The 23,163-nt window shown below is 47.6% G+C and overlaps 1 protein-coding gene across 5 annotated transcripts in view; it reads left to right on the forward strand.

Moving 5' to 3' along the window:
- Positions 1 to 23,163, forward strand: part of LOC138755894 (nucleolar transcription factor 1-like) — an 88,340-nt gene that overhangs the window by 28,986 nt on the left and 36,191 nt on the right. For 4 of the 5 annotated variants that reach the window (XM_069922687.1, XM_069922690.1, XM_069922691.1 and 1 more), the window contains exons 4-8: positions 6,020 to 6,084; positions 12,909 to 13,029; positions 17,008 to 17,130; positions 17,935 to 18,062; positions 21,271 to 21,412. In XM_069922687.1, coding sequence (XP_069778788.1) covers positions 6,020 to 6,084; positions 12,909 to 13,029; positions 17,008 to 17,130; positions 17,935 to 18,062; positions 21,271 to 21,412 — 579 coding nt within the window. The remainder of the gene's footprint in view (positions 1 to 6,019; positions 6,085 to 12,908; positions 13,030 to 17,007; positions 17,131 to 17,934; positions 18,063 to 21,270; positions 21,413 to 23,163) is intronic. The other variant, XM_069922688.1, reaches the window with a different exon arrangement.

Here is a 23,163-nt window from a genome sequence, read left to right on the forward strand (position 1 = left end):
TATCAGTCCCCACACTGATCTCACTGCCCTCTCTCCTCACATCTCTGTATCAGTCCCCACACTGATCCCACTGCCCTGCTCTCTCCCCACAGCCATGAGTCAGATCTCTCACTAATCTCACTGCCCTCTCTCTCCTCACATCTCTGTATCAGTCCCCACACTGATCCCACTGCCCTGCTCTCTCCCCACAGCCATGAGTCAGATCTCTCACTAATCTCACTGCCCTCTCTCTCCTCACATCTCTGTATCAGTCCCCACACTGATCCCACTGCCCTGCTCTCTCCCCACAGCCATGAGTCAGATCTCACACTGATCCCACTGCCCTCTCTCTCCTCACATCTCTGTATCAGTCCCCTCACTGATCCCACTGCCCTATCTCTCCTTACATCTCTGTATCAGTCCCCACACTGATCCCACTGCCCTCTCTCTCCTCACATCTCTGTATCAGTCCCCTCACTGATCCCACTGCCCTCTCTCTCCTCACATCTCTGTATCAGTCCCCACACTGATCCCACTGCCCTCTCTCTCCTCACATCTCTGTATGTCCCCACACTGATCCCACTGCCCTCTCTCTCCTCACATCTCTGTATCAGTCCCCACACTGATCCCACTGCCCTCTCTCTCCTCACATCTCTGTATAAGTCCCCACACTGATTCCACTGCCCTCTCTCTCCTCACATCTCTGTATAAGTCCCCACACTGATTCCACTGCCCTCTCTCTCCTCACATCTCTGTATCAGTCCCCACACTGATCACACTGCCCTCTCTCTCCCCACATCTCTGTATCAGTCCCCACACTGATCCCACTGCCCTCTCTCTCTCCACATCTCTGTATCAGTCCCCACACTGATCACACTGCCCTCTCTCTCCCCACATCTCTGTATCAGTCCCCACACTGATCCCACTGCCCTCTCTCTCCCCATATCTCTGTATCAGTCCCCACACTGATCCCACTGCCCTCTCTCTCCCCACATCTCTGTATCAGTCCCCACACTGATCCCACTGCCCTCTCTCTCCCCACATCTCTGTATCAGTCCCCACACTGATCTCACTGCCCTCTCTCTCCTCACATCTCTGTATCAGTCCCCACACTGATCCCACTGCCCTCTCTCTCCTCACATCTCTATATCAGTCCCCACACTGATCCCACTGCCCTCTCTCTCCTCACATCTCTGTATCAGTCCCCACACTGATCCCACTGCCCTCTCTCTCCTCACATCTCTGTATCAGTCCCCACACTGATCTCACTGCCCTCTCTCTCCTCACATCTCTGTATCAGTCCCCACACTGATCCCACTGCCCTGCTCTCTCCCCACAGCCATGAGTCAGATCTCACACTGATCCCACTGCCCTCTCTCTCCTCACATCTCTGTATCAGTCCCCACACTGATCCCACTGCCCTGCTCTCTCCCCACAGCCATGAGTCAGATCTCACACTGATCCCACTGCCCTCTCTCTCCTCACATCTCTGTATCAGTCCCCACACTGATCCCACTGCCCGGCTCTCTCCCCACAGCCATGAGTCAGATCTCACACTGATCCCACTGCCCTCTCTCTCCTCACATCTCTGTATCAGTCCCCACACTGATCCCACTGCCCTCTCTCTCCGCACATCTCTGTATCAGTCCCCACACTGATCCCACTGCCCTGCTCTCTCCCCACAGCCATGAGTCAGATCTCACACTGATCTCACTGCCCTCTCTCTCCTCACATCTCTGTATCAGTCCCCACACTGATCCCACTGCCCTGCTCTCTCCCCACAGCCATGAGTCAGATCTCACACTGATCCCACTGCCCTCTCTCTCCTCACATCTCTGTATCAGTCCCCACACTGATCCCACTGCCCTCTCTCTCCTCACATCTCTGTATCAGTCCCCACACTGATCCCACTGCCCTCTCTCTCCTCACATCTCTGTATCTGTCCCCACACTGATCCCACTGCCCTCTCTCTCCTCACAGCCATGAGTCAGATCTCACACTGATCCCACTGCCCTCTCTCTCCTCACAGCCATGAGTCAGATCCCACACTGATCCCACTGCCCTCTCTCTCCTCACATCTCTGTATCAGTCCCCACACTGATTCCACTGCCCTCTCTCTCCTCACATCTCTGTATCAGTTCCCACACTGATCCCACTGCCCTCTCTCTCCTCACATCTCTGTATCAGTCCCCACACTGATCCCACTGCCCTCTCTCTCCCCACATCTCTGTATCAGTCCCCACACTGATCCCACTGCCCTCTCTCTCCCCACATCTCTGTATCAGTTCCCACACTGATCCCACTGCCCTCTCTCTCCTCACATCTCTGTATCAGTCCCCACACTGATCCCACTGCCCTGCTCTCTCCCCACAACATGAGTCAGATCTCACACTGATCTCACTGCCCTCTCTCTCCTCACATCTCTGTATCAGTCCCCACACTGATCCCACTGCCCTGCTCTTTCCCCACAGCCATGAGTCAGATCCCACACTAATCCCACTGCCCTCTCTCTCCTCACATCTCTGTATCAGTCCCCACACTGATCCCACTGCCCTCTCTCTCCTCACAGCCATGAGTCAGATCCCACACTGATCCCACTGCCCTCTCTCTCCTCACATCTCTGTATCAGTTCCCACACTGATCCCACTGCCCTCTCTCTCCTCACATCTCTGCATCAGTTCCCACACTGATCCCACTGCCCTCTCTCTCCTCACATCTCTGTATCAGTCCCCACACTGATCCCACTGCCCTGCTCTCTCCCCACAGCCATGAGTCAGATGTCACACTAATCTCACTGCCCTCTCTCTCCTCACATCTCTGTATCAGTCCCCACACTGATCTCACTGCCCTCTCTCTCCTCACATCTCTGTATCAGTCCCCACACTGATCCCACTGCCCTGCTCTCTCCCCACAGCCATGAGTCAGATCTCACACTGATCCCACTGCCCTCTCTCTCCTCACATCTCTGTATCAGTCCCCACACTGATCCCACTGCCCTGCTCTCTCCCCACAGCCATGAGTCAGATCTCACACTGATCCCACTGCCCTCTCTCTCCTCACATCTCTGTATCAGTCCCCACACTGATCCCACTGCCCTCTCTCTCCTCACATCTCTGTATCAGTCCCCACACTGATCCCACTGCCCTCTCTCTCCTCACATCTCTGTATCAGTCCCCACACTGATCCCACTGCCCTCTCTCTCCTCACATCTCTGTATCAGTCCCCACACTGATCCCACTGCCCTCTCTCTCCTCACATCTCTGTATCAGTCCCCTCACTGATCCCACTGCCCTCTCTCTCCTCACATCTCTGTATCAGTCCCCACACTGATCCCACTGCCCTCTCTCTCCTCACATCTCTGTATCAGTCCCCACACTGATCCCTCTGCCCTCTCTCTCCCCACATCTCTGTATCAGTCCCCACACTGATCCCTCTGCCCTCTCTCTCCCCACATCTCTGTATCAGTCCCCACACTGATCCCACTGCCCTCTCTCTCCCCACATCTCTGTCTCAGTCCCCACACTGATCCCACTGCCCTCTGTCTCCTCACATCTCTGTATCAGTCCCCACACTGATCCCACTGCCCTCTCTCTCCTCACATCTCTGTATCAGTCCCCACACTGATCTCACTGCCCTCTCTCCTCACATCTCTGTATCAGTCCCCACACTGATCCCACTGCCCTGCTCTCTCCCCACAGCCATGAGTCAGATCTCTCACTAATCTCACTGCCCTCTCTCTCCTCACATCTCTGTATCAGTCCCCACACTGATCCCACTGCCCTGCTCTCTCCCCACAGCCATGAGTCAGATGTCACACTAATCTCACTGCCCTCTCTCTCCTCACATCTCTGTATCAGTCCCCACACTGATCCCACTGCCCTCTCTCTCCTCACATCTCTGTATCAGTCCCCACACTGATCCCACTGCCCTGCTCTCTCCCCACAGCCATGAGTCAGATCTCACACTGATCCCACTGCCCTCTCTCTCCTCACATCTCTGTATCAGTCCCCACACTGATCCCACTGCCCTGCTCTCTCCCCACAGCCATGAGTCAGATCTCACACTGATCCCACTGCCCTCTCTCTCCTCACATCTCTGTATCAGTCCCCACACTGATCCCACTGCCCTGCTCTCTCCCCACAGCCATGAGTCAGATCTCACACTGATCCCACTGTCCTCTCTCTCCTCACATCTCTGTATCAGTCCCCACACTGATCCCACTTCCCCACTCTCTCCCCACAGCCATGAGTCAGATCTCACACTGATCTCACTGCCCTCTCTCTCCTCACATCTCTGTATCAGTCCCCACACTGATCCCACTTCCCCACTGTCTCCCCACAGCCATGAGTCAGATCTCACACTGATCTCACTGCCCTCTCTCTCCTCACATCTCTGTATCAGTCCCCACACTGATCCCACTGCCCTCTCTCTCCTCACATCTCTGTATCAGTCCCCACACTGATCCCACTTCCCCACTCTCTCCCCACAGCCATGAGTCAGATCTCACACTAATCTCACTGCCCTCTCTCTCCTCACATCTCTGTATCAGTCCCCACACTGATCCCACTGCCCTCTCTCTCCTCACATCTCTTTATCAGTCCCCACACTGATCCCACTGCCCTCTCTCTCCTCACATCTCTGTATCAGTCCCCACACTGATCCCACTGCCCTCTCTCTCCTCACATCTCTGTATCAGTCCCCACACTGATCTCACTGCCCTCTCTCTCCTCACATCTCTGTATCAGTCCCCACACTGATCCCACTGCCCTCTCTCTCTCCCCACAGCCCTTTATTTAGTCCAAAACAATTTCCATTGCCTGCTGACTATTGCACTATCAACCAAATGTGCCACACACCCAATTATCATTCACAATTGCCCCCAACGTGATGCCTCCCCACTAACATCTCCCCCACCCCCCCCCCCACCTCCTTTCACAGGGACTGCTTCGTTTGTGACTCCCTAATCTCCTCCATCGCCATTCAACACTCCCTGACCCACACACCTATCCATGGAATCACAGGAAATGCTACACGTGTCCTTTTGTCTCCTCCCCTCCCATCCTCCAGTCCCAAACAACCACTCCAGGTGAAGCAGGCTTACTTTGCACTTGCTCCATTGTAATGTACTGCATTCAGGATCACATTGTGGTCTCTACCATGGGTTGAGTAATTTCTTTATTCAGTGAGTGCTCTCAGTCCATGAGGCGTTCGTGACTTTCCTGTTCCGTGCCACTTTAACTAACTTATTTTTTAAATTTGGATTTACAGCACGGTAACAGGCCCTTCTCACTCACGAGCTCACGCTGCCCAAATACGCCCAGTTAACTTATGAACCCTGTATGTCTTTGGAATGTGGGAGGAAACTGGAGCACCCAGCGAAAACCCACGCAGACACAGTGTGACACTGTACATAGATCTATATAGATATGTTTTTGGGCTCTTGAACCTGGGTCGCTGGCACAATCACAGTATCGCGCTAACTGCAATGTTAACCGTAACATCCAATTCCCAAGCCTTCTCCCATTCCAATTCCCAAGCCTTCACCCATTCCAATTCCCAAGCCTTCACCCATTCCAACCTGGCAGTCTGTGGCCCCTCAAGGTGGCAGTGGAGGCCCAATGTAAACCAGAGGAACAGCATCTTATCATCTGTCCAGACACTCTGCACCCTTCAACAGACATTGAATTCTCCATCTTCCAGTAAACTCTCTGTTTCTCATTTCCTCGCTCATCCCCTTCCTCATCCATTTCTATGAACTGTCTTTACTGTGGTTACCCATTGAGCAGCCTGAACCCTTCTCTGCATGGCCTTGTGTCTGATGCCTCGCTCTCCCCCACCCCCAGCTATGTAACTGCTTCACTCTCTTCCCTCCCTGATCCCAAGCTCTGTCGAGCCCCTGACCCAGAACATTGACCAGTTTCTCCTTCCACCAATGCTGCCCGAGTTCTCTCAGCAGTTCTGTTCTTGTTTCAGATATCTGCAGGTTCACTTGTCTACCAGTGACCTCTAACAATGGTTCTCCTCTTGTATCTTCTTGCAGCTCAAGTATATTCAGGATTTCCAGCAGGAGAAGGGCCATTTTGGGCAGGCAATGGCCAAATTCAGGTACCTTCGATCTTTATCGACCTCCTCTACCATAAATCATTGATTGGAGGCCTGTGACGAGTGGTATGGCACAGGGATTGGTGCTGGCTCCCCTGTCATTTGTTTTCTGTATTAATGATTTGGATGGCAATGTATTTGACAAGTAAATTTGCAGGTGACAGCACATTTGGTGGAGAGTGATGGAGGTTATCCAAGGTTGGGATAAGTTGGGAAGGTGGACCGAACACTGGCAGATGAAACTTAAAATTGACAAGTGTGAGTTGCTGCACTTTGGAATGTCAAACCAGGGCAGGACTTGCAGAGTAGATGGTAAGGCCCTGGGGAGAGTTGTTGGGCCATGGAGACTGTGGAGGGTCCTGGGGGTTGCCGCCGGCCATTGGGGAGTGTTGTCAGGGACTGCCTCTGGGCTCTGGAGTCTGTTTTTTTTTCAATTTTGTTTTTAAAAATATACCAGTACATAATAAAATCTTCGATATCACAATATATTAAATTATTTCTTACAAACAACAACATAAAAACAAAAGTCCTTCCCCTTTCCATACATACAGATCTGCATTCTGTCAAGAGCTAACATATCTTTTAAATATATAGCGTACAGTTGGGGAAATCACATTTGGATTTTGTATAATAGTAATATTTATTGTCCTTGTTTTGGCTCTGGTGTCTGTCATCAGGCCCCAGAGAGCATCATTGGGCCCTGGGAAGTGATGTCAGGCCTCTGGGAGGGTGTTGTCGGGCCCTGGGAAGTGATGTCAGGCCTCTGGGAGGGTGTTGTCGGGCCCTGGGAAGTGATGTCAGGCCTCTGGGAGGGTGTTGTCGGGCCCTGGGGAGTGCGTTGCAAAACAGAAAGATGAGGGCTGTGAGTGTGCACTTCCTGGAAGTATTGACTCAGATTGACAAAGTCTTGAAGAAGACATTTGCCATGCTTGCCTTCATTGGGAAAAGTTTGGACCATTTAATTTATGTGCTCACGGTGTTGGTGAGACCACACTTGGAGTTCTGCGTGCATTTCTGGTCACCCAACTCTAGAAAGGATGTCAATATGTTGAAAAGGCTGCGGTGGACATTCGCCAGGATGTCAGTGGGACTGCAGGGGTTGAGTTATAGGGAGAGGGCGGACAGGCTGGGAGTGTAGGAGGCTGAGGGGTGATCTGGTGGAGGTTTATAAAACCATGAAGGGCATTGATAAAGTGAATGCTGACAGCCTTTTTCATAGGGCAGGTAGTGTTGCAGTGCTATTAAACTCTGGTTAGACCACACGTGGTAGTATTGTGTTCAGTTCTGGTCGATCTCTTAAAGGCAAGATGAGAGAGTGCAAAGGAGATTTACCAGGAAGTTGCCTGGATTGGAGGCCATGTCTTATGGAGAAAGGATGACGAACTAGGGTTTTTCTCTTCAGAGTGATGAAGTGTGAAAGGTGACTTAATGGAGAGAGTGGAACATGGAAGTCTGCAGAATCTGGGATTGTAGAAATGCTGGAGGAACTCAGTAGGTCTTGTGGCGTTCATCGGAAGTAAAGATGTATTAACGACATTTTGGGAAGAAGGGGTCCAGCCTGAAAAGTCAATAATATATCTTTACCTCTGATGAACGCTGTGATACCTGCTGAGTTCGTCCAGCATTTCTAAGTTAATAGAGGTCCAAGATTGCGAGGCATAGATCGGGTGGCCAGCCAGCACTTTTTTTCCTGGGTGACAGTGGCAAATACCGGAGAACATCTGTTTAAGGAGAAATTTTGTGAGAGACATCAGAGGGAAGTTTTTACACAGAGAGTGGTGGGTGCCTTGAATTCATTGACTGGAAGCTGGTGCAGTAGGGATTTTTTTTTTTTTTTTGTGCAGTAGGGATATTGAAAAGATTATGAGACAGGTAAATGGATGAATGAAAAATAGAGGTTTATAGGCATGAGGAAGGGAAGGGTTAGTTTGTTGTAGAGTAGGTCTACACAGGTCAGCACAACATTGTGGGCTGAAGGGCCTGTAATATGCCATTAGGTTCTATGCTCCATATTCATTATTCATTGCCAGAGGGATTGAATTCAAAAGTAGGGAGGTTCTGCAACTGTGGCTGTGGCTGCACTGGAGTACTGCGTGCAGTTCTGGTCTCCTCACTGTGTGCTTGCTTTATCAGTTTGGGGGGCAGTGCAGAGGAGGTTCACCAGTTGATTCCACAGATGATGGTTTTGCCGATCTGGAGACATTCACCTGGTTCTATGTTTGCTGAAATTCAAAAGATAGGGAGAGGATCTTTTAGAAACATACAAAGTTATGAAAGGGATAGATAAGATAGAGACAGGGAAGTTGCTTCCACTGGCAAGTGAGATGAGATCCAGGGGACGCAGCATCAGGGTTCAGGGGTGTAGATGTAGGACAGAGATGGGGAGGAACGGCTTTTCCCAGAAAGTGGTGAACCTGTGGAATTCTTTGCCCAGTGGAGGTTGCCTCATTAAATGTGTTTAAGATGTGGTGAGATAGATTTTTGTATAGTTGGGGAACTCAAGGTTGTAGGGAACCAGCAGCCAGGTACAGCTGATTCATATTTCTTGTGCCCTCTGCCAGCCACAAAAAATGTGAATTTTTACATTTGTTTGTTTACTTATAAATTCCATGAATGAAAATTCCATGTCTCACATTTTTGGGGATTGATTTGTGATTTTGGGGTTTTTTTTAATTTTATTTTATTTTTTTAATTTTTTTATTTTTCACACCATAAATCACATTAGCCATGATATACACTATTTCTTTTTCACACATATACAGTGACTTTTTCTCCCCCCCCCCCTCCTCCCAAGCCACCCCCCAACCCCCCCCTCTCATCCATTTTAGGTATACAATCTAGGTTGCATTAAGCCAGTCAGACAATGTTCTCATTCAACAAAAATACACTAGAAATTCTACTGAGTCCATCCTTTTCTTTCCTTCTCCTTCCATCGACTTAGGTAATGTTTGTCCCCGGTAGGTTTTCGCTATTGTATTTAATGTAAGGCTCCTATACTTGTTCGAATATTTCAATATTATTTCTTAACCTATATGTTATTTTTTCTAATGGAATACATTTATTTATTTAAATTTAGTAGTTTCTTCCTTTTAATTTGGTTATGTATTCCATTAATATTTAAAGTCATATAGTTCAGCGTAGCCCTTTTATATTTTGTTTATCTTCTCTTTCCGTTTTTCCATCATTACCTTTCCTCCTTTTCCATTTCTGTTTTCTTATTTTCAACTCTTTATAAGACAACATTCCTACAACATCCAACATTTTCCTTATTCTCCTATTTCTATCTTATTTATCCCCAATCTCCCCTTCCCCTCCTGAGTTGTCCTTTATCCCTTGTCGGACAACCACATCTCCCCTCTCCATTTGGATTTGCGAATCCACTCGCAAGCGTCAACTGATTTTGCAGTGACCGCTATTTCCCCCCACCCAGCCCCCCCAGAAAAGATTTCACTTTTTATATGTCACAAAGGTCACTCTTTTAATTCCCTCCTTATTCTCTCTATTCCATTACCTTCCCTTATTAATTCTTGTCTATACTATCTATATTTTCCTCTAAGTACAGATACATTCACGTATGCTCATTGTCTCTATTCACTCTTATACCTCTTTACCCGCATACATATCAATCGTGATCATTTTTACTCTCATTACCCGTCTTCATCCCTCAGTCTATTTTTGTCTTTACCCACATACATATCAATCGTGATCATTTTTACTCTCATTACCTGTCTTCATCCCTCAGTCTATTTTTGTCTTTACCCACATACATATCCATCGTGATCATTTTAACTCTCATTACCCGTCTTCCTCCCTCAGTCTATTTTTGTAATTGTTCTGCAAATTTTCATGCTTCTTCTGGATCCGAGAATAGTCTGTTTTGTTGTCCTGGAATAAATATTTTCAATACCGCTGGATGCTTTAGTATAAATTTATACCCTTTCTTCCATAAAATCGCCTTTGCTGTATTGAACTCTTTTCTCTTCTTTAGGAGTTCAAAACTTATATCTGGATAAATGAAGATTTTTTGCCCTTTATACTCCAGTGGTTTGTTGCCCTCTCTTACTTTTTCCATTGTCTTCTCCAGTACCTTTTCTCTTGTAGTATATCTTAGGAATTTTACTACAATAGATCTTGGTTTTTGTTGTGGTTGTGGTTTAGAGGCCAATGCTCTATGTGCCCTTTCTATTTCCATTTCTTGCTGTAGTTCTGGACATCCTAGGGTCTTAGGGATCCACTCTTTTATAAACTCCCTCATATTCTTGCCTTCTTCATCTTCCTTAAGGCCCACTATCTTTATGTTATTTCTTCTGTTATGGTTTTCCATTGTATCTATTTTTTGAGCTAGTAGTTCTTGTGTCTCTTTAGTTTTTTTATTAGATTTCTCCAATTTCTTTTTTAAGTCTTCTACCTCCATTTCTGCTGCTACTGCCCGCTCTTCCATCTTGTCCATTTTCTTTCCCATTTCTGTTAAGGTCATATCTATTTTATTCATTTTCTCTTCTGTATTGTTTATTCTTCTTCTTAAATCATTAAATTCTTGCGCTTGCCATTCTTTAAATGACTCCATGTATCCTTTAATAAGAGAAAGTAAATCCTTTATCTTGCCTTTCCCTTCTTCTTCTATTTCACTGTGCTCTTCCTCTTCCTCCTCTGGGTTGGCCATCTGTTGTTTCTTTGTTGCCCTTTTCTTCTCTTCTTTCTTGTTTTCGTTGTCTTCTATGTTCTCCTCTTGCTGCAGGTGTTCTGCAGCTGTCATTGCCGGCTGTGGAGATCGACTTCCCAGCTGGTCACCCCTCCCGTCGGTGTGTTTTTTTGCATGCGCCTCGCGCATGCGCAGTTGCGCACTTTTACTCGGCTCAGCGAGCCATTTTTGTAGTCCACTTTTTACCGACCTGAGGGTGCGGGTTTCTCTCTCCACTGCGGGCCTCTTCGAGCAGGTAAGGCCTTCTCCTTCTTCTTTCGTTGTCTTCTCTTCCTCTCTTCTTACCGTTGATTTCGATTTTTCTTTTTTCATCGCCATCTTCTTTCCACCTTTATACTCACTTTTCTGTAACTTTTATTTCTGTGCCTTTGTGTTTTCCTTTGTTTTTCCCGACTTTTCTGGAGAGGGCTGGAGTTCACCGTCCGGCCACTACTCCATCACGTGACTCCTTCCGTGATTTTGGTTGAGGGCAAATTTTCTCCACCCCAACCGGCTGGAGTCACCTATGTACACCAATATATACACACCTGTATCCCCCCCCCCCCCCACCCCAACAGTAGGTACGCAGGGTCATCTATATACGTATTTGACCTCCCAAAGTGAAACACCTCACACTTCTCTGGGTTAATCTCCTCCGGGCACTTCTCCAACTGACAACCTTCCTCACCATTCACCACATCACCAGATGTTGTGTAGTCTACCACTCAGTCCATCCACAGTTTCTTTACGGGGTGGAGTGGGTATTAAGGAAGGTTTATGTACATATCTTTAGACACACTCACAAACAGATGGAGAGGTCCCAGCCCAGATCCCTTTGGAGCACCACCTGTCACAGAGCACTGGTCAGAGTGCTGGCAGCCCACTACATTACAGTAATTCATGTCTTTGAAGTTTGCCCTTGCAGAATTCACAATTCACTACCCAAAAATGTGGGCTATGGAATAAAATTTGCTCTTACAAAATTCACAGGACAAAGGTAAATGCATAATTTTGTTTTTAACTTTCATCCTTTCACGCATGTGCAGATGTTGTGACTTCAGGTTGTGAGAAGGCCTGATAACTTGGAACAAAACACCCCCCCTCCCCATAACGTGGGGGTTCCCTCCAATATCCCACCACCACGACCCACTGCCTTCTATAGCCAAGCCAGTTTTGAATCTGATCTACCATATTACTGTGGATCTCATGCCTTATCTTCCCAATTTGCCTTCCATGAGGGATGTACACTGTCCACTACTCCTCCAATCTTATCATCAGTAAACTTGCTGTCACAACCCCCACTTCATCATTCAAATCATTAATAAAGATTAAAATGAGCAGGGGTCCCGGAGCAGACCCCTGTGGAACATCATTGGTCACTGACCTCCAGGCGGAATATGTTCCATCTACTACACTCTGCTTTCTGTATGCAAACCAATTATCAATCTAAGCAGCCAAGTTTCCATGCCTTCCATGTTTCACTGCTTTTTCAACGAGTCTACCTTGACCAACGCCTTGCTAAAATCCATATACACATTTGCCACCCTACCTTAATCAATTTTTTTTTGTCACCTCCTTGAAAACAAGTTAGGCTCTTGAGGCATGACCTGCCTCTTACAAACCATCCCTAATAAGATCATGCTTTTTCAAATGTTTGTAAATCCTGTCCCGACGAATCCTCTTCAAATGTTTGCCTAGCACTGACGTAAGACCCTCCAGTCTATAATTGTAAAAATCCTCCCTATTACCTTTCTCAAACAAGGGAACTACATCTGCACTCCACCAATCCTCTGGTACTTCTCCTTCATCCAGGGTGGACACAAAGATCATAGACAACACTTTAACAATCTATTCTCTCACTTCCGTAGTAAGCGAGGGTGCATTCCATCTGGGCAATCCAAATATCCAAATACTGTTCAGAAACTTTAACACCACCTCTTTCTTAACCTTGACATGCTCCAACACATTTCTCTGTTCTATACTGATCTCTTCATCAAGGTTCCTCCCTTGTTCCCATTCTCTCTGCCTACTTCATTTAAACCCTCCCCTACAACTCTGGCAAACTTGACCTCATGTTCATTTCGAAGCTGCCTCCCAGCCATTTGGGGACTGGCTGTGAATTTAACAAATGGATCTTTATATCCAGGGACGAACATCCGGACCTTATTGTTGAACACAAGAAATCAGATGTTCCAGAGAAGCCAAAAACACCTCAGCAGCTGTGGTATAGTCACGAGAAGAAAGCCTTCCTGAAAGTCCACCCTGAGGTAAGGCTGCAGATGATTGCCTGAACAGAAATATTGTTGGCAAGTGGCTGTATGATCTCCCTGTCATGTAACTCTTCAGTGGGATTCTGACCCTTGGGTGGAAAAGTTGCAAGGTTCTTTTTATTGTCAAGTCATGCATGGATATACCTCAGTTTTTGTCTGCTGTGTGCATTGCCTGGCACCCCTAACAATAAGAAAGAGAAGCAAAAGAGAGTTCCTTTAGACACACTGAGTCCCCACAGCCTCTGCAGCCAGACTAACTCCACATTGGTGACCCAGGCTCCAAATCCAAAACTCCGCTACCATCAGGAGGCCTTCAGCGCCTGAGGCTCTTCGTGCCCTCGAAACTCACTTGAATCCCAGTTCCGAAACCTGGTTCTCATGAGCTAGTCTCAAACAGCTCAAAGCACGTGTGGGTCCTCCTGCCACTGAGCCCCTTGTGTTCTGCTGCCGTGGTCACCGTCTTGTAGGGCCATCATCTATGCTTCTTCTCAATGGGGTAGTGGGGGTGTTGATGGTGGAGGGTGTTCTCCCCATTTCTGGTGCCCTTCACTGGTCCGCTGCTCCCCAGAGTCTGGAACCCCTTGTGGTACAGGGGCTGCCATCTTAGACCCAGACCCTGAGGCTGCAGGATTTAAAAAAACCACCGTCAGCCCCTTTAACAGGCCATTAAAAGCCTTTACAGAGCTGTTGGAATCACGACCAACCAGTAGGACTCCGCAGAGCAGTGCTGTGTCTCCGCCCCTTGCCCTCCCCTGTCATAACAGGTCTGGCAGTTTTAGATTCATTATCAAGAAATTCTTCACAGATAAAACCCCAAAATGTGAACCCAAGATCATTCTGGATGTATTAAAAACCTGTCTGGTGTCGGAGATGGCAGGAGGAAACGTGACTGGTCTCACAACATTAACTAAGGTGGGCCGCATGGCCTCCTCCAGCTGTCCTTCCCTTGAAAGTTCTCCAGCGACCACCACACACTGCAGAGTTCTGTTTTATTGCAGGAATCTCTGAACGGTACATCAATTCTCCCTGTCTACATTTTTCCAACGCAGCCAACCCTTCCAGGACAGACGGGGGTATTCCCTTGCTGAGTGAGGTGTGAGTCACACCTTCACAATGCTGACTGATTGGTGGTGATTATTTTCCGCTGCACAGCTTGCCCTCCGTGATTTGAAGTTGTATCCTCTGGATTCCCCCCATCGCATCCTCCCAGGCCCCCCCTCGGATCGGAGATATCAGTCAGCAATAATCAGCTCGTTTGTACCAATTCCTGTTTCTTCCCCCACCCCCACCTTGCCCTCCAACACTTCTCATTCCTGGTAAGTATTCCTGTCCCTTTCTTGGTCTTCCCTTCCATTCCCTTCATATCTCCCCCTCCGCTGCTCTCTCGCTGACACTCCCACTCTAACCCACTATCTGGTCAGAGATGCTTCATTCAATCTGGAAGAAGGTAGCCCAGGAGAATGTGAAGTGGGGGGGGAATGGAATATCAGGGATAGGATGGTGGTGGCAGCGACTGTATGAAGGGAGACTCCAGGTGCCTGGACTATAACAAACAGACTGTTGGGGAATCTGCCTCCAAATCCACCTGCTGCACTTGGTGCTGTCAATATAGGTTGGTGAGGCTAAACGCAGACCAGGCAACCGAGTTGTCGAGCACCTCAGCATTGTCCACTGCTGGGGAAGACAGAGGAACCTCTCACACTCGGCCTGGCTGTGGGTATGAGCGTCGGAATTTCCAATTTCAGGCAACTAACTCTTACTTCCCCCACCCCCCCCCCCCCCCCCCCATCTCCCCCACTCTGATCCACCCTGTCTTCTGATTTTCATTGCTTTTCCCATCCCCCCAATTCCAACTACCGATTACGAACACCTCACCTGCCAGCCCCTGGCGCAGGGGAGACCCATCTGGTTCCATTTGCCCTTCATCTCCAATGGGTCCAGCAACTGCTTTCCTTGCATCAGACTTCAGTACTACCATCCTTTGTACTCCTCCTCGTTCCAGGAGTTGCCTACACCTTCACCTCTCCCTGGCACCAACTGCCTCTGTCTCCCAACTCCATCCCTCTGCCATGGCTCCTTCGGCCCATCATCCTTCACCTCTCCCTGGTGCACCATTCCACCACCTGGCCCCCATCTCCTCCACTCATCGATATGTCGAAGAATGAAGGAAGGCTTGATGGGACAGGCTAGGTTAGTGTGTCTGGGCATCACATTGCAGGAAGCATAGAACAATGCAACACAGTACAGGTACACGACCCTTTATCCGGACACCTAAAATCCAAAAAGCTCCAAAATCCGGCAAGTGGGGACCGGCAGTCGGGGGAGGCAGCCGAGGGACCGGCAATCAGGGGAGGTGGCCGTGCGGCCAAGGGACCGGCGGTCAGAGGAGACATCCAGCGGCCGAGGGACCAGCGGTCGGGGGAGGTGGCAGAAAGACCGCGGTCGGGGGAGGCGGCCGAGGGACCGACGATCGGGGGAGGCAGCCATTGGGGGAGACTGCCGGGTGACTGGAAGGGGGTGGGGGTGGATAGGCAGCACAATTCGGGTGGGCTTTCCGAAATCTAGAAAAATCCAAAATTCAGAACACACTGTCCCCCAAGGGTTCTGGATAAAGGATCGTGAACCTGTATGATGTTCCGACCTCTATAATTCTGCCAAAAAAGGTACTAATCTCTTCCTACCTCATAACCCTCTAAGTTTCTTCCACCCATGTGCCTGTCTTTTAAATATCCCCAATATTCCAGCCTCCACCACCACCCCTAGGAATCCATTCCAGACTCCCACAACTCTCTTTTGTGTAAAAAAAAACTTACCCCTGATGTCTCCCCTAAACTTCCCTCCCTTCACTTTGTACACGTCTTCTCTGGTGTTTGCTGATCCCGCCCTGGGAAACAGATGCTGGCCTCTCAGAGTCTTGTAGACCTCTATCAAGTCTCCTCTCATCCTTCTATGCTCCAAGGAGAAAAGTCCCAGCTCTGCTAACCTCGCCTCATAAGACTTGTTTCCCAATCCAGGCAACATCCTGGTAAATCTCTGCCCCCTCTCCATAGGCCTTCTTAACTATCCCTAGCAACCTGTGCGGCGACCTTGAGGGTGTATGGATTTAGACCCCAAGGTCCCTCTGTTCATCCACCTCACACTTATCCGGATTGAACTCCATCCGCCACTTTTCTGCCCAACTCTGCTTCCTGTCTATATCCTCTTGTAACTTTCGTCAACCTTCAGCTCCATTCACAACTCCTCCAAGCTTTGTATCATCTGCAAATCTATGACCTATCCTTCCGCCTCCTCATCTAGGTCATTTATTTAAAAAATGACTGCACTGGTTGGTTGTATGGAGGACATGGGGCCACATCCTGACCATGAGAGGAAGTGGTTCAGCTTGGCCCTTTCTCTTGGAATAGAGGGCTTATGCAAGTTGTTTCACAACATGTGTAGCTGAGAGAGTAAACAAGAAGGGGGCAGTTGGTTGGCATAGCGGTTAGTACAACGCCTTTACAGCACTACCCATCGGGACCAGGGTTCGAATTCCATGCTGTCTGTAAGAAGTTTGTACGTTCTCCCTGTTTCTGCATGGGTTTTCCCCGAGGCTCCGGTTTCCCACCATTAAAAACGTACCGGGGTGTAGGTTAATTGGGTGTAAATTGGGTGGCACAGACTTGAGGGTGAAAATGGTCTGTTACCATGCTGTATGTTTGAATTTAAAAGGGTCTTCTTTGCCTGGGCGTTACAGTCAATGACCCGGGAGTGTAGAAGGACAACATTTGGGGATGGGTTCCCCCACGCAGGACGACTGCAGATATACGTCACGCCAAGGTGATCACCAGGAGAATCTGGCCTGCGAGCCGTGAACCGGTTGGGATGTGGGATTAATCTTGGCTGTCTGAGCCAGTATGGAGATGAGGGGCAGAATGGTCATTTATGCCTGGAATGAGTCGAGATCAAATGTTTGAGGATGTGGGCTTCTGTCTGCAGGTGAGTGCAAAGGAGCTGAACGATGCCCTTCGCAGGCAGTGGTCTCAGCTGGCCGATAAGAAACGACTCAAGTGGATCAGCAAAGCGCTGGAGCTGCAGAAAGAATACGAGGCAAGGGCAGAGGTGTGGGAGTGGGTGAGGGGGCTGGGCAGTGAATGTGGGGGCTTTGGGCAGGGGTAGGGGATGAGGGGTGGAGATTGGGTAGGCAGGGATGGAGGGGGGTGGAGGAGGGTGATGGGGTGGGGGGTATGGAGGGGTTGAGGGGTGGAGAAGGGGTTGGGTGGGTGGGCAATGGGGGAGTGTGGAAGGGGGATGGGAGGTAGGGGATAGGGATCGGGGGGGGGGAAATACGGGGTGGAGGAGGAGGATGAAGGGTGGGGGCGGTGAATGTGGCAGTGTGTGAAGCCAGGATCGATCGACCCCCCCACCTGGGACAGGCAGGGCCAGGGAACAGTGTCACAGGACAGTGGGGGCCAGAACTGTGCCGCAGACGGGCAGTGATGTGTGAACTGTGCTGTGGGACGTGCAGGACTGGGGGAACTTACGTTGAGAATCCGCTGGAGGAAATTTCTCCCAGTGATGGTGGTGCTTTTGTATTGATCTTGGCACTGCTTTTCCAAAGGATGAAAACTCAGGGCCCACCTTTACTTTCAGACCATTGTGAAAGTCACTGAATGCAGTGGCAATCTCCAATGTCCTGCCACACATTTACTCCTCAAACAGCCTGGCGAAGGCACATCTGAAATTAGTAATGACTCTCGGGTCAGGTAGAGACCTTGAATCATTTGGCTCAATGATCTTTCATCATAATGGGTGGAAATTTGAGGTTTCACCCAGAACCGGTCATCTTCATGGGTGTGGCATGGTTGTGAAGGGCACCAGTGATTTGGGACGTTGTTTGTGAGATCTCCTGCTATTGTTTTGCAGACTGCTATGAAGGTTTATGTTGAGGCTCACCCCGGTCTGATCTTCGAGGAATCCACCAAGTCCATCCTCACCAAAGCTGAGCGACAGCTGAAAGATAAATTTGATGGGCGGCCGAGCAAACCTCCGCCGTGAGTCTGCAGTGGATGGGGAGCAGCTGTGGGAGGGTCACTGTCCATCTTTCCTTGCCTGAAATTTCACCTTGCATTCCACACCCACCCTCCAATTTTATGATCTGTGAAAGCACGAGGTGTGTAGTGTAGAACCATACAATATTACAGCACAGAAACAGGCCCCATCCCACTGACCTGCACCCAGTCCACCTCCATACCCCTCCCATTCACGAACCTGTTAAGGTTTTGAAAGAATCTCTGAGGTTTCAGGAACAGGCAGACTTTGAAAAAAAATTGTAGACAGCATAATTCATTTTATACAATTGACTCTTCCAAACAAAGTTATTGGGAGGGTCAACCATTTATTAAGATCATCCTCAATTTTCCGAAGCAAGGGAAGATAATTGTATAAATTCTGCAGGTTGTTATCTACCTTAATACCTAAATACTTAAAAATCCCATGATAATTTGTTCATAATTCCCACCTGTAAGTGAGATAACTTTGCTTTTGTCCCAATTGACTTTATAACCTAATATAATCCCAAAATCTTCCAATTTAGACTGCAATTTTCATGTTAAGTTTAACTGGTCCTGTTAGATATATCATGAGTTTAACTGGTCCGGTCAAATATATCATGAGTTTAACTGGTCCTGTCAGATATATCATGAGTTTAACTGGTCCTGTCAGATATATCATGAGTTTAACTGGTCCTGTCAGATATATCATGAGTTTAACTGGTCCTGTCAGATATATCATGAGTTTAACTGGTCCTGTCAGATATATCATGAGTTTAACTGGTCCTGTCAGATATATCATGAGTTTAACTGGTCCTGTCAGATATATCAGTACATCAACAGCAAAGAAATTGAATTTATGTTCTTCCTGATTGATCCTGAAACTCTTTATGTCTGGATCTAGACGTATGGATTCTCCTAATGGAGGAAAAGAGCTGGAGATAATGGACAACTCCCTAAACTTTACCCCTTTCACCCTTAACCCATGTCCTCTAGTTTGTATCTCACCTACTCTCAGTGGAAAAAGCCTACCTACATTTACTCTATTCTATCCCCCTCATAATTTTAAATACCTCTCTCAAATCTTTCCTCATTCTTCTACGCTCCAGGGAATAAAGTCCTAACCTGTTTCACCTTTCCCTGTAACTCAGTTCCTGAAGTCTGGGCAACATCCTAGTAAATCTTCTCTGCACTCTTTCTATCTTATTGATATCTCTCCTGTAGTTTGGTGATTAAAGCTTTACCATAACATCCCAACCCAACCCCTGTACTCAGTACTTTGATTTATGAAGGCCAAGATACCAAAAGCTCTCTTTACAACCCTGTCCACCTGTGACACTCCTTTCAGGGAATGATGTATCTGTATTCCCAATCCCTCTGTTCTACTGCACTCCTCAGTGCCCGACCATTCATCGTGTACGTCCTTTCTTGGTTTATCTTTCCAAAATACAACACCTCCCACTTGTTTGATTAAATTCCATTGGCCATTTTTCAGCCCATGTTTTCAGCTGGTACAGATCCCTCTGCTGCTTTGAAAACCTTCCTCACTGTCCACAGCTTCTCCAATCTTAGTGTCATCTGCAAACCTGCTGATCCAATTTACCACATTAGGGTTAGGTCATTGATATAGATGACAAACAACAATGGTCCCAGCACTGATCCCCGAGGCACCCCTCTAGTCACAGGTCTACAGTCTGAGAAGCAATCATCCACCACTATCATCCAGACATTGTGGAATCCAGTTCACTACTTCATCAAGAATATCCAGCATCTGAACCTTCCTCACTAATCTCTCATGTGAGACCTTGTGAAAGTCCTGACCAAAGTCCATGTAGACCACATCCTTTCGTTTGTTAACTTTCCAGGTAACATCGAAAAACTGTATAAAATTGGTTAAATACATCTTACTACGCATAAAGCATTAATCAGTCCCTGGCTATCCAAATACTTGTATATCTGATCTCTTAGAACAGCTTCCAATAATTTACCTACCACTGACGTCAGGGTCACCGGCCTGTAATTTGCAGGGTACTGGGGATTTATACCACCCTGATTTGCTTTAAGACAGCAAACACTTCCTCCTCTTTAATCTGTATCAGTTCCATGACCTCACTGCTTGTTTTCATTACTTCCCACGACTCTGTCCCTGTTTCCTGAGTGAATACTGATTTTAAAAAATGCATTTAAGATCTCTCCCATCTCTTTTGGCTCCATACAGAGATAACCACTCTGATCTTCGAGGGGACCAATTTTGTCCCTGACTATCCTATTTCTCATAATACACCCTGTAGAAACCCTGAGGATTTTCCTTCACATTCTCTGCCACAGCAAACTCACGTCTTCTTTGACCTTCCTGATTTCTTTCTTGAGATTTTTCTTACATTTTTTATATTCCTCAAGGACCTCATTCTGGTCCATGTTGCCTATACCTGTAATATCCCTTTCTCTTCTAGTGAACCAGATCCTCAATATCCCTCAAAACCAAAGTTCCCTCTGCCTGCTAACCTTGTCTTTAATCCGGACAGAAACATACAAGCTCTGTACTCTCAAAATTTCCCCTTTGAAGGTCCTCCACTTACCTCACATGTCCTGCCCAAAAACAATTTATCCCAATCCACGCATTCTAGATCCTTCCTCATTTCCTTAAAATTGGCCTTTATCCAAGGCCCAGACCTATCCTTCTCCATAATTAACTTGAAACTAATGGCATTATGATGACTGAATCCAAAATGTTCCCCTTCACATACTTCTGTCACCTGTCCTGTCTCGTTCCCTAATAGGAGATCCAGTATTGCACTCTCTCTAGTTGGTACATCTCTATATTGGTTTAGAAAGCTCTCCTGAACATCTTTCACAAACTCCAAGCCTTTTACAGTATTGGAGTCCCAGTCAATATGTGATAAGTTAAAATCTCCCACTATCACAAACCTCTGTCTCCAGCAGCTGTCTGCTATCTCTCTACAGATTGGCTCTTCCAATTCTCACTGACTATTGAACGGTGTGTAATACAACTCCACCTCCTTTCACACCCTCATCACCTCCCCCAGTCTCACTTTTCTCTCTAATTCTCTCCTACCCATCCCCCCACTGTGGTTCTCTGACCTGTCACTGTACCTCCTGCACCTTCTCCGATCAACCCTTATTCCTTTTCCATCCTTGGACGCTGTCTCTTTGTTTGCTGTAGATCTGAACTATCTTTTGGTAACTGCAGGAATGGCTACTCGTTGTACTGTGCCGAACTGATGGTGAACATGAAAGATGTTCCCAGCACTGAGCGCATGGTGCTGTGCAGCAAGCAGTGGAAGATGATGTTGCAGAGGGAAAAGGACATGTACCAGAAACGATGTGAGCAGGTAAGGGAGCTGCTGGGAATCAGCTGTGCTTGCACCACTGGGAAATGCGTTTTGAAGGCTGTGGAGAGTAAAATTGACAGCATTACAGAACTTACTTTTAAATTTAAAAATTTAAGTTTAGATTTAGACACACAGCATGGTAACAGGTCCTTTCAGCCCACGAGTCCGTGCCGCCAAATTACACTCAAATTAACCTACAACCTCTGGTACTTTTCATATGATGAGAAAACCCACACAGACACGGGGAGAACGTACAAACTCCTTAAAGACAGTGTGGGATTTGAACCCCGGTCCTGATCGCTGGTGCCATAACAGCATTGTGCAAACCACTACACTAACCGTGCTGCCCCAACTTGCACGGCTATTTCTGACGTATTGAGCTGTATTCCAGTGAATCTGTGTTCACGTCAAGCATCTCTTTCCTGGCTGTCTTTGCTGTTCTATGTGACGATCGTTAACCAAATACAGACCAACAGGGTGCTTAGCTTCACCTGGTTACCATGATAACCACCTCCTCCTGAATGACACTATTCCTCACACTGATTGTCCATCAGACGTAGAAGCAGAATTAGGCCATTCAGCCCATTGTGTCTGCTCTGTAATTTGATTCATGGCTTGTATTATTTTCTCTCAGTTCCATTCTCCTGCGTTACATCTACTCATTTACAGTCTCCACAGCTGTCTGTGGCAACAAATTCCACAGATTCATCTCTTCCCCTCCCACCCCCACCGTGGCTGAAGAAACTTCTCCTTGTCTCTGTTAAAGGGCTGACCTTTCGGATAAAAGTGTTCTCTGATCCCAGACTCCCACTACTAGAAACGTCTTGTCCATCTCCATTCCTTCCATCTCTTACAATGTTGGGTATGTTTCAATAGGACATCCGTGCCATCCATCCTTCTAAACACCAGGAAGTACTAGCTCAGAGACATCAAATGCTCCTTGTACCTTAACCCTCTGACCCCTGGGATTATTTTCATAAACCTTTGGTTCCTCTCCAACACCAGCACGTCTTTCCTTGGATATGGGACCCAATTGCCTCAACATTGCAGCCTTGTTTTTTTTTAGGAGTCCTCTTGAAATGAATACTAACATTACATTTTCCTTCCTTACTACCAACTGCAATTTAACCTTCAGGGGATCCTGCACCAGGATTCCTAACTTCCTCTGGACCTCTGGTTTCTATTCTCCCCCACCTTTAGAAAATAGTCTACTTCTTTATTAGATTACATTTTTAAAACTCAATAGCCTCACTGTGCCACAACACCTCATCTACTGATTAGGTCCCAGAGGCTTTTATTGTAACGTAAAGGAAAAGCAACAAATTTAAGAATCCAGAATCTGTGGGGAATCCACACCAAGTAGAAGGGTATGAATGGGTTGTGAAGATGGTGTTGATCACCCTCCCAACAACACCAGGTAGCTGGAACTGCATATCATCGTAGAACATAGAACATAGGTGGCCCCGCAGTTAGCACAATACTGTTACAGCGCAGGCGACCCGGATTCAAGTCCCGCAATGCCTGTAAGGAGTTTGTATGGTCTCCCCATGTCTGCGTGGGTTTCCTCCGAGTTTCTTTCCACCATCCAAAACATATGGGGTTATAGGTGTAAATGGCTGCAATCAGCCTCTACTGTGCTATGAATAAAAATTAAAGCATGGTACAGACCCTTCGGCCCATGATATTGCACCGAACTTTGGTCAGTTTCCAGCGCTTTACTCATTTGCTTGTTTAACTGCAGAGAAATCATA

This window comes from Narcine bancroftii, chromosome 2, assembly GCF_036971445.1.
Source record: "Narcine bancroftii isolate sNarBan1 chromosome 2, sNarBan1.hap1, whole genome shotgun sequence".
NCBI lineage: Eukaryota > Metazoa > Chordata > Chondrichthyes > Torpediniformes > Narcinidae > Narcine > Narcine bancroftii.